The sequence below is a fragment of the Leopardus geoffroyi genome, chromosome C1, assembly GCF_018350155.1.
Source record: "Leopardus geoffroyi isolate Oge1 chromosome C1, O.geoffroyi_Oge1_pat1.0, whole genome shotgun sequence".
Classification (NCBI taxonomy): domain Eukaryota; kingdom Metazoa; phylum Chordata; class Mammalia; order Carnivora; family Felidae; genus Leopardus; species Leopardus geoffroyi.
In genome coordinates, this window is record NC_059328.1 from 29000868 (window position 1) to 29013234 (window position 12367).

General features: G+C 45.5%; 1 protein-coding gene across 1 annotated transcript; it reads right to left on the reverse strand.

Annotated features, from left to right (window-relative positions):
• Nucleotides 1-1048: 1048 nt before the first annotated feature.
• SNIP1 (Smad nuclear interacting protein 1) lies at nucleotides 1049-12147 on the reverse strand. Its single transcript, XM_045476766.1, has 4 exons — nucleotides 11803-12147; nucleotides 10440-10542; nucleotides 3464-4062; nucleotides 1049-2527 (listed from the first exon to the last, which is right to left on the reverse strand). The coding sequence occupies exons 1-4, from the start codon at nucleotides 12039-12041 to the stop codon at nucleotides 2263-2265; spliced, it is 1206 nt and encodes a 401-aa protein (XP_045332722.1). The 5' UTR covers nucleotides 12042-12147; the 3' UTR covers nucleotides 1049-2262.
• Between the last annotated feature and the right edge of the window lie 220 nt (nucleotides 12148-12367).

Consider the following 12367-nt stretch of genomic DNA (forward strand, 5'->3'; position numbering starts at 1 on the left):
CCAACTAAGCCACCCAGGCTTAAAGGAATTAAAATTCAAAAGGATGCCCAGATATTTGGCATCAAGAATCTCTGAACGCAGAAAGTTATTCCTCTGCTAAAGCAAGTTTACTTCACAATTGGGACCCCTTCTTGAAGAACATAGGCAAAGTGGCCATCTATCGTGTTGCCCAGCACGATGGTGTTTCCAGCGAAGTCCAAGGCTACCTAGAAGCAGTAGTAGGAGCACAAACTGAACAGGAGGCCCTAGAGGCCAGGTTATTGCCTAATCCCAGCAAGAGAAAGCCATCAGTTTGGATCCATCAAAACAAAACCTACCTTTGAGACGGGCACAGGTGCAATTAGGGGTCTATGGCAGATAGGAAAGTTGGGAAGGTAGCAGTTACCGTGGCCAGGGGCCAGGGTGGAGCACATGGCAGAGGCAATGCTAACTGCTCTTTGGTTGTTAGAGCTTCCCTACATCTAACTGACCTCCTTTCGTATTCACTCTTTAAAGGGAACATCTCCTTTCTTTTGCATAAATGTTAGTCAGCTGTCCCTCCTCCACACTAGTCAGCACTTAGCCCCAAGTCCACATGGGTAGGTGGGACCTCAACGGAAAAACAATGGTGAAGAAGACAATCTAACAACATCATACTTTTCAAAGAGGAAGGCAGACGGCAGCACCAAGTTGCATTGCCGCTCCTTTCTCCCGCCAGGTGACCACCTGAGGGCAACAGAGCAGGGACAGGGGTCAACTGGGGCAAGACCTGCTATGTATAACCTGCCCCAACGGACTGTTCTGGAAAGGAAGACCCTTTCACTGCCAATTCAGAAAACACTGCTGCTTCAACAGGACTAGCACTCACTCGCTGACATGTGAGGGTCTGGCTTGCAGAGCTGCTGCTGGTCCCAAGTTCACTCTTCCTGGTGTCACCCCTGCCCCTCTCAAGTCAGCCCCTGCAACTAGCTATTTTTACCTCACAAATACTAAGATTCCCGTAGCTGCAAATGGCCCTATAAACACAAGGCCCTCTATGCTAGGAAAGGATAACCTTTTGAAATGGGGCTGTATTTACAAATTTTATTATTATTTTTTTATCCCAAAAATACATATAAATGAAAACCTGCTCTTCAAATGCAGGGAGGCCTTTGCCTATAATGTAGTATTACATTTACGTCACAAAACATTCCCATATGAAAATCAATATGCAGCTCTTTCACACGCAATGTTATATACACACACATACGCACAAACACACGATATATGCAAGTAGTTAGGACTCTGCTACTTACACATATTCCTCTGGTGGAAAATTAGGAAACAGGGCAATTCCCTTGCTTTCTGGCCTTGGGAAGGTAAATACAACCTCTCTGAACAGTTTTTGAAAAGATGAAATGGGTAAACTACACAACCTCCTTTAGACATATATATATGTTGTTAGAATAAAGCAAGGACCCTGCTACGAAACTGACACTGTTTTGCAAAGAAGGAAGGAGATAACATTTGAATGAAAATGCAAAGTTGAACAGATGATCAAAATTGTTCTGTACATGCTCTATGGAGAAATCAGAACTCTTCACAAGAAACAGATCTATGCTCCAGTTCAGCTTCTTGTGACATTACATCCGCACCCACTGGCAGAAGCCAGGACCTTTACAGTCCATGCTGAAGCAGGTTCCATAAAGCATCTGTTCAAGTCCAATTATCAATAATGAGGTCATGTGGTACATTCCCACCCCTCCCCCCCAAAATGAAGTGCAAAAATCAACTTCTGTGACTCAAGAGCTCAACCAGGTCAAAGCTTTGGTATATACTGGAGGCTGTTTTGGTGACAACCAAAGCTTAGTAAGATTCTCTGTTCAGGGGGTTGCCCCCAAAACAAAAACAAACCCAGTCCACGAAGCTTAACACCTATATAAATAAAGTAACTGTACAAAGAGAACAAGCCACAGTTCCCCTTTATCCAAGGGTTCATAGTCTCCTAGGCAGCAGTTCTGGAAGCACCAACTAAAGCCACAATGCTTCTACTGAAACACGATGTGTTGGTGAGACTGTTCTGAAAACAAATGCCCATAGGCGAGTGGCTGATGTGCCACAGGAAAAAGTTCAACCAAACACAGGTCAGTTTTCTTATACTAGAACATACGCTGGTCAGCAACAGAGGAAAGACTTAAGGCAATAAGAGGCATTACAGAGAGCACCCTTGTACTCTCTGAGTCAATCCCAAAACCTTCAAAGAAAGAAGAGGTCTCTCCAGAGTTTGGGTTGGTTCTTAGTTTGCTAGCTGTCAGATACTTCCTCCTCCTCCTCGTCATCCTCATCTTCTTTCCTGTCTACTTCGGAGGTGTCAGAGGACTCGTGAAGCAGGACATACTCTCTGCTGCTGAACCCAAATTTAAGTACGTCCTTTTCCTTTAGTTCATAGTATCTCTGTGGCTCAATGCGCTTGTTATTCAAGAATGTTCCATTGCCTGAGCCAAGGTCAATGATGTAGGGCCTCACCCTTCGGCCAACTGTACCATCAGCACGGGTATATTCCACAAGCCTAGCAGAGATAAAAGAGAGAAACCTGTGAGCAAAATCCCGTCTCGAGGCCCTCCCGTATTTTCCTAACACAGCCTACACAGAGGATGTCAATTACCTGGCTTGAACACAGTTCGAGTCAATTCCAGGAAATCAAGGGGAATGGTATGGCCCTGGATTTTTAAATTACAAGCAAGTTAATAGATATATTCAGTAGAAAAGGTGGGAACTGGCTGCTGAGGGAGTGGACCGGGAAATTCATGGCAGATCAAAAGTTTAACATCAGAATCCAAGACCTCTTGTTGTGATTAAGAAAAAACACTTTTAGGGGCGCCTGGGTGGCTCAGTCGGTTGGGCATCCTACTTTGGCTCCGGTCATGATCTCATGGTCCATGGGTTCGAGCCCTGTGTCAGGCTCTGTGCCAACAGCTCAGAGCCTGGAGCCTGCTTCGGTTTCTGTGTCTCCCTCTCTGCCCCTCCCCTGCTCGTTTTCGCTCTCTCTCAAAAATAAATAAATGTTAAAAAATTAAAAAAGAACAAGAAAAAGAAGAAACACTTTTGTGCTGTTAATAATCAACACGATGCTTCTTTCACCCATGTTTCAACCCATCTTATCTCCTGTCCCAACGGGAATAAAGCAGTGCATTTTGACTCCAGCGTCAAGGGCGCTAACTCTGAAGCTGACCTTCAGTCTTCACACCTGTCAAATGGGGATATTGATGTGTGACCTGTCCTCCTCAGAGGATTGTCACAAGCACCAAACGGTAACAGACGCACTCCACAAACTGCCAAATACAGACGCGGCTAACACAGATGCCACACACATTCTCATAATCTAAGACAAAGATTAGATCCGAGGAGTGTGGCATTCTGGCGCCAAGCACGTGTACACAAATGTTAGTAATCCTGACACTGTCGGTGTCTACCCACACTCCTGGTTCTTCCTACAAACACTCACCGATACTGAAAGACCGCGTGCTGCTTTGAGCAGGAGGGATGATCGATTGGGATGTCCGCTATGCGGCGGTGCCGGCCCAGGAGGTAGGCGCTCTGCCGATGGATGTACATGACGGGAAGCACCTCATCATTTTTAAAGGGGTAGAGGCGCCACCGTTTTTTGGGGATCCGTGCTTCTGGGGGCTCACTGTATTTAATGACGACACCCCGGAAAGTGTTGGTATCCTCAAGAAGTGCCCCAGAAAGTTCAAAGCTTGGCTTTTCTTTAGCGGGCGCCTCTTTGTCCTTACTGTTGCCACCAGGTCGGGGAGCCAACTCCTGAGGCTCATTACCGCCGGCACTAACTTCGTTCTTCTGGCGATTCTCCCGTCGTCGGGCATTGTAAAACTCCCGCTCTGCGTCCTGAGCCTGGAGGTTCTGAATGTCTCGGTCCCGTCCCTGAGCCTGCCCACTCCCAGGCCTCTCATTAGAGCTTCTCCTCTGGTGGGAATGGCCCCTGTGTCTGTCACGGTCGCTATTCCTAGCTCGCCTGTGTTCCTGGCCTGATGGTTCCCTGTGCTGCCGATCTTCCCGTCCTCTCCGGGGATGATCCTCGCGTTCCTGAAATTCAAAAAGATCCAGCAAATTAAAGGCAGCCCACAACCTGTGAACAAGCTGCATTCAAAAAGCCATTTGTGATTTGGACTTTGGCACTCAGAGCAAAATGTCCCACAGAAATAAGGTGGGCAGCGGTGGTTATGTTCCCTTGCAAGGCTACACAGACTATTTCCATGCTGTCACCAACTACAGCTCTATCACTGCAAGCCCAAGCTCAGAGCCCTAGAAATAAATGGAGCTATTGGCAAACTTGTAAGGAAGCACATACAGAAAATACAACTAACAGAGACAGTTAAGTAGTCACATACAAGATAAACATGTGAAGAAAGAAAGCCAGTTTCCTCTTGTGTCAAAAATGAGAAAAAAGTAATTATAATTTTAAAAGATCTCATTTCAACAATAAAAAATATTCAATACTCAGGAATACATTTAAGAAATATGTAAGGCATGTAAAAAGAAACCTATAAAAATTTACTGATAGATGTTTTTTAAAAACCTGAAAAAATGAAGAAACATACCACGGTTTCTTGAAAAAGACTCAGTATTGAAAATCAGCCTGATATAAACTGTTTGAAACATATAACATCTATTAATATATCATTAAAAAAATAAATCAGTAACACAATTCAACAGAAAAAAATAGGCAAAAGAGATTAACACGTAATTTTCATAACAAATAAGTATCTAATGAACACATGAATATAATAAGCTTATCCTTACTAATAACCAAAGCATCGGAGTTCAAGACAGAGCCCCGCACACTATAAGCAAGGCTACCCCACCCGGAAAGGGTAAAAAGGTACACCTGAGCACTGAGTTCTCCCCGCCTCCCGGGCTCCCAAGGCCTTCTCCTGGCCGCCCACTCTCAAGAGTGGGCCTGCTTACTCCTAGCAGGACTCTGGTTTTTGAGACTTTTTAGCCTCCAAGACAAGCATCAAGAGGAGGTTTCCAATGCCTATCCCTCCTACCTTAAGATATTCACAAGCTTGCCACCACCACTTACCTTGAGTACATTTGCCAGGACTAATCTCATTATGTCCTTTGTCCCTGATTAAATGAGTCACAACAAGCCACAGACTCTGGGTCATCACCCCCACCTCCTGTGAATTCTAATTCCCATAAGGCTGTATACACGCACTATTCCAATGACTAATTCTCAGTCTTCATTTCAAATACGTGTGGACCAAGCAAAATTAGCAAAAACTAAAGAAAAAAATATGACAAATTACATAACCAGATAATACAAAATAACTAAAATTTCAATTATTGATAAGCAGTATAGTATATATAATATGGTTCCATTTTTTAATTAAAAATTCTGTGGGGTGCCTGGGTGGCTCAGTCAGTTCATGATCCAACTTTGTCCCACTTGGGGTCAGGTCATGAACTTGCAGTCCATGGGTTTGAGCCCCGCACTGGGCTCTACGCTGAGAGCTCAGAGCTTGGAGCCTGCTTCGGGTTCTGTGTCTCCCTCTCTCTCTGCCCCTCTCCCACTCAAACACACACACACACACACACACACACACACACACACACACTCTCTCTCTCTCTCTCTCTCTCTCTCTCTCTCTCTCTCTCAAAAATAAACATTAAAACAAAAAACAAAAAACTCTGTATGGGAGCACCTGGGTGGCTCAGTCAGCTGAGTGTCTGACTTCAGCGTAAGTCATGATCTTGTGGTTCATGAGTTCAAGCCCCCATGTCAGGTTCTCTGCTGTCTGTACAGAGCCCACTTCGGATCCTCTATGCCCCTCCCTCTGCTCCTCCCCCAAACAACTGCATGTTAAGACACATACTAAAACATAAAAGAAAAAAGTAATGGAGTCTTGAAGAATAAATATCAAACTATTAAAATGGTTGCCTCTGGGGCACCTGGGTAGCTCAGTCAGTTAAGCATCCAACTTTGGCTCAGGTCATGATCTCACAGTTCGGGAGTTTGAGCCCCATGTCGGGCTCTGTGCTAACAGCTCACAGCCTTGAATCTGCTTCCAATTCTGTGTCTCCCCCTCCCCCCCACTCTCTGCCCCTCCCCAGCTCACGCTCTGTGTCTCTCTCTCTCTCTCTCAAAACTAAATAAACATTTAAAAAGTTAAAAAATGAAAATAAAATAAGTAAGAAATAAAATGGTTGCCTCTGGGGACTCAGGTGATTTTTCTGTTGGGGGCTGCAATTGGGGATAACAGGAGAAGTAACCACACATTACGTATGCCATACTCTCACCTTTCATTTCACATACTTGGGTGTTCTTACAATGAGCACGCAATTGATAAATTTATTTATTAAATGGTCGTTCAGTGGTGGAGAAAAGAATACCTGCAAGCACAAGTCATGCCTGAGTCACAGGCCGTGTGCATTCCTCCTTAGGATTAACCCATGTGAAAGTCATTATTTTCAACTGTCAAGCCCTTTTGCTTGAAAGTCATTTCCAAGTTTCCAGCTGATTAATACACAGAAAGTAGCTTTTAAAGAGATAATTTAAGGTCAGGAGGGAAGTTAGCACAGATAAGCAAATAAAGATACTTCAAAGACAATAAGCACAGAAAAGTTCCATTCTAAATGTTTTTATGTATTTTTGAGAGGGAGAGAGAGAGAGAATGAGCAGGGGAGGGGCAGAGAGAGATGGAGACACAGAATCCGAAGCAGGCTCCAGCTCTGAGCTGTCAGCACAGAGCCCTACACGGGCCCAAACTCATGAGCTGTGAGATCATGACAGGAGCCAAAGCCGGACGCTTAACTGGCTGAGCCACCCAGGTGCCCCAGCAAAGTTCCATTCTAAAAGTCTCAGGATTTGGGGAACCTGGGTGGCTCAGTCGGTTGAGTGTCCTACTTCAGCTCAGGTCATGATCTCACGGTTCATGGGTTCAAGCCCCACGTCAGGATCTGTGCTGACAGCTCAGAGCCTGAAGCCTGCTTCGGATTCTGTCTCCCTCTCTCTCTCCACCCCTTCCCCCCTCACGTTCTTTCTCTCAAAAATAAATAAAAAACATTAAAACAATAAAAAATAAATAAAAGTCTCAGGATTTATTGTAAAATGTTCATTTAGAAACCACAGGTAAAGGGCTGCCAGTTGTACACTGAAAAAAACAAAAACCTGAAAAAGTACAAGTGGTTTGACAGGCCTAGTATGGGTGGTGTGGTTCTCGTGGCTGTATCCTGAGACAGCTAGGGCAGGGCCTGATCAATTTATATGCAGACCATCAAGGCTGCCTGGCTTTATATCTTTAAGGTAGCAGAAAGCTGACCCATAGCATGTCAAATTAACACAAAAATACATTTTCTTAATGCCTATTTGCATGCCGTTAACAGAATTTCTTTAAAAAGACTGAATGCTTGTCTCTCAAGATTGAGGGCAAAGCAAGGGTGTCTGCTCTCACTACTCTCATTCAACATAGTGCTGGAAGTCCTAGCTAATGCAATAAGGCAAGACAAGGAAATAAAACACATACAGATTGTAAAGGAACAAATAAAACTGCCTCTATATGAAGATATGATGGTCTATTTAAAAAAAAAAACCCAAGAATCTACAAAAAAGTCCTCCTGGAATAAAGAAGTTGAGTTCAATGAGGTCACAGGATATAACAAAAACACAAAAATCAATTATACATACATGTTTTTCAAGGTTATTTATTTTGAGAAAGAGAGAACACTAGAGCACAACGTGAGCAGGGGGCGGGACAGAGAGAGAGAATCCCTAACAGGCACCCCAAAAACTCATTATATTTCTATATATTAGCAACGAACAGAACATGTGGACTGCAGTTTAAAGTATCACTCACCATCACTCCACCAAAGAAAAAACTTTGTGTAATCTAACAAAATTTACGTAGAACTTGAATGCTGAAAATTATAAACGCGGAAGAAATAAATCAAAGATCTAAATAGGGGCACCTGGGTGGCTCAGTCCGTTGAGCACATGACTCTTGGTTTTGGCCCAGGTCACGATCTCACAGTTTGTGAGATTGAGCCCTGAGTCGGGCTCCGTGCTGAGCGTGGGGCCTGCTTGGGATTCTCTCCCCTACCCTCTCTCCCCTACCCCCGCCTCGTGCATGTGCACGTGCATGCGTGCGCTCTCTCTCAAGATAAATACATACATACATACTTTAAAAGAATTTAAAAAAAAAAAGATCCAAACAAATGACACGTACAGTGTTCATGGATTGGAAGAGTCAATCTAGTAAAAAGCCAATTCTTCCCAAAATACAGCTTCATGTGATTTCTATCCAAATCCTAGCAAGATTTTTTTTTTTAGACACAGACAAGATTGTTCTAAAATTTATACGGAAAGACAAAGGAACTAGTAAAGCTAAGCCATTTTTAAGAAGAAACAAAGAAGAATCCATCTACCCAATTTCAAAACTTACTATACAGTGACAATAATCAAGACTGTGTGGTATTGGCAGAATGAGAGAGATCAGTGGAACAGAACACAGAATCAGAAATAAACCCATGCACATACTCCCAACTGATTAAGGAACAAAAGCAATTCAAGGAAGGCAAGACAAAAAATGAACCTCAACCCAGGCCTTGCACCTTATATCAAAACAAACTCAAATCATGAACTTAAATGTAAAACTTGTAGGGAAAAAAACACGTCTTCGGGATCCAGAGCGAGGCATAAAGTTCTTAGACATGACACCAAAAGCACGATCCATAAAACATAAAAAGTAAAAGCTGACAAGCTGAACTTCATGACAATTTAACATTTTTGCTCTGAGAAAAACCCTTCTGTGTGAAGAAAAAGACAAGATACAAGACTGAAGGGAAGTATTTGCCAATCACATACCCAAAAAGGCCTAGTATCTAGAATATACAAAGAAGTCTACAAACTCACCAGTAAGGAAGCAAATATACCAACTAGAAAACAGGCAAAAGCCACGAAGGGACATTTCACCAGACAGGATATACAGATGATAAATGAACACATGAAACGATGTTCAGCATCGTTAGCCATCAAGGAAATGCAAATTAAAATCGCAATGAGATATCGTTATACGGCTGCTGGAATGGCTGAAACAAAAACACGGTCAACACCATGTGCTGAGAATGCAGCAGGGAGGATACAGAGAAAGTGGGTCACGCACAGTACCGGTGGGAACGTGAAGCAGCACGGCCACGGTCATGGACTGAATCGTGTACCCCCAAGATGCATCATGTCGAGTCCCAACCCCATCCTCCGAATGTAACCATTTTTGTGGAATTTCTTGTATTCTTTCTCCCTCCCTCCCTCCCTTCCTTCCTTCCTTCCTTTCTTGCTTTCTCTCTCTCTCTCTCTCTCTCTTTCTTTTTTTGAGATAAGGTCTTTAAAGACATGGTTAAGTTAAAATGCCAGCAAAGCATTATCCAATATGACTAATCCAATATGACTGCTATGCTTACACGAAGAGAGACACCAGGGATGAGCCCACGGCGGAAAGCCCATGTGAGGACACAGCCAAGAAGGCAGCCATTTGCAAGCCAAGGAAAGAGGCCTCCGGAGAAAGCAAACCTGCTGACACCTTGAACTTGGACTTTTAGCCTCCAGAGCTATGAGAAAATTCACTTCTGTTGCTTCAAGCATCCAGTCTGCGGTGTTTTGTTATGGGAGCCCTAGCAAACTAATGCAGCCAGACACTCCGGAACACGGTCTGGCAACGACCTTACAATCTAACAACTGCACTCGTGGGCATTGATCCCAGAGAAATGAAGACATGTCCACACAAAAACCCGTACACAAATGTGCCATCACAACCTTCTATGTAATAGCCCCAAACTGCAAACAACCCCGATGTTCTTTAGTGGGCAAATGGTTAAACCCACACCAGTGAGTGTCACTCAGCAAAAAAGAGGAACGAACTACCGACAGATACAACAACCTGAACGGATCTCCGAAGAACCGTGCTGAGTGAAAAGAGCCAATCCCTAAAGGTGATGCGTATGACTCCATTTACATAACTGCTCTTGAAGTGACAACACTATAGAACTGGAGAACAGATGAGAAGTTGCCAGGACTTGAGGGCTAAGGGTGGGAGGGATGTGGGCGGGACTATAAAAGGACAACAGGATGGGTGGTTGTGGTGACGGAAATGTTTCGCGTCTTGACCACAGCGACGTCAACATTCTCCTTGTGATACTGTACCAGAATTCCGTAAGACGGTGCCAGCGGGAGTAACAAGGTAAAGAGAGCCCCTCTGCGTTTCCTTTTTTACAACTGAATGTGAATCAACAAGGATCTTAAAACACAAAAGTTTAGCTTAATAAACCAGCAGAAAACAAGCACAAAAACCCAGTTTCTAGAAAAGCCCATCACAGGTGCAGGTAAAACACACACAAAGCACTCTGTAGTTACGATGGGAAGAGGCTCTAGATGTGCACCTAGCAGCAAAACATCTCAACGCACTTACCTGCTTCACTTTGACTGTCGAGTGGTGAGGGCTTCGGCTTCTCTTACTTCGTGGAGACTTGCTTCTTCTCCCTGAGGACTTGTTTTTCTTTTTGGCTGGGGACCTTTTCAGAGCATGGCACACACAGGGTTTTATCTCAATTTCCCTTCCCCCATATACATTCCCTTCAAGTATCAAGCTTACCTACTAACACAAACAGCACATTTGTGAACGCCTCTGCTTTTCACACTAAAGGAGGCAGGGGCTCCACTCTCCAAGCCTTGATGTCTTCCTGGCGTTCCAGACCCACATACACAGCTGCCTGCTGAACGTCCTCACAGAGCATAATCCTTGCGTCCCAACCCCTCGACACCCTTTCCTCCCTCGGTCTCTGCCATCTCAGTAACTGGCACCACCATGCACCCTGTTCCTCAAGCCAAACACCCAGAAGACACCCTTGACTCTCTTTACTGTCACCACCAGCGGCTCCCTACCCCCCCCCCCACCCCCAACAATCACCTCCACCCGTCAGCAAGTCCCTGGCTCTATCTCCTCCCTCTCCCACCTCACTCCTACCACACTCTCCTTGATCACTAGACGGTTTGTGCTCTTTTTTCTATTTCTAGAACAATCACGTTCATTCTGCTTCAGGTTCTTGGCACGTAGGGTCTCCTCAGCCTGGATCTTTACGAGGCTAGATTATTCTTATTTGGGTCTCAACTCAAATGGCACCTTTTCAGAAAGGCCTTCTCTCACTTGCCTTCAAGCTCTATCCCATTCCTGTTTTAACCTCTTCCTAACACTGGTTACTAACTGACACTATTTTCTGTTACTTTGTCTGAAGGCGAGAGCACAACAATTTCGCGAGGGCAGACACGGCTCATCTCCTTCACCTTTGAGGCCCCAGTACCCAGGGCAGTCTTTAACAGGCAGTAAAAACTATGTTGAAGGAATAAATCAACGGGTCTATCAAGAGACCATTTTTCTTCTAAACCTCTACCAGGTAGGTCGCTTAGGCTCTCGACGGGAAACATCTGGAGGCAGATCAGTGGAAAGCCAACGACAGCACTCCATTTGTAGACAGATGGGGCAAATCTTTTATTTCAACTTGATCAATGCTACCTGCTGGGCCGTACTCGGACACGTGCTAGGCACAGGGATGAAGGACGGGGCGGGGATCCTGCCCATTAGGCATCAGGCGCTTAACGCAAGTGACACGTACCGGAGTAAACATTCTTTAGCACAAGCACGACCGGGTCACTTCCACCACCTTAGGATTAAATCCAAGCTGCTGCGCTCAGCATTCAAGGTGTGTTTCTCACGCTAGCCCTGTCCTTTCTCAATAAGCCCGACCCAAGTCCGTCCCGGGCGCCTTCCCACTTACCGGCTACCTCCTCGGGCTCGGTTCCCTCGGTGACCAGGGCGGCCCGGCTCGCCGGCCGGCGGGGACGCGCTACCGCCAGAGGAATCTGGGCGGCGGTGGGCGGGAGGCGCGGCTTCCGGGCTGAGGCGCTCCTGCTTCACCTTCACCACCACCGCCGCCGCTGCCGCCGCCGCCACCATGTCCCCGTCGCGGTGCCTCCGTCGGCTCCCTCGCTCCCGCTCGCTCTTTACCTCCTTCATGCTGAGATATCAGCCGAGCGAAGGAAAAAGAGAGCCGTTGCGCTCCTCTCACTAAAGGAAATGACGGGTGACCCCTGGACTTCCGCTTCCGGGTCCGTGCTCTCCCAGAAACCCTCGCGGCGGAGAGCTAAGCACGTGATCACGACTCTGCGGCGGCGGGCGGGGCTGTAGGGACCCGGTCCTGTTGGCGGGAGTTTTAAGGTGTCAAAAGCAAACTTCTGGAGAAAAACTACTCTCGAAGCTGTTTGTGGCGCCATTATTAGTAATTACTAAACATGGAGGCAATCTGAATGCCCACCAGGAGGAAACTGTTTAGCCAGCCGATC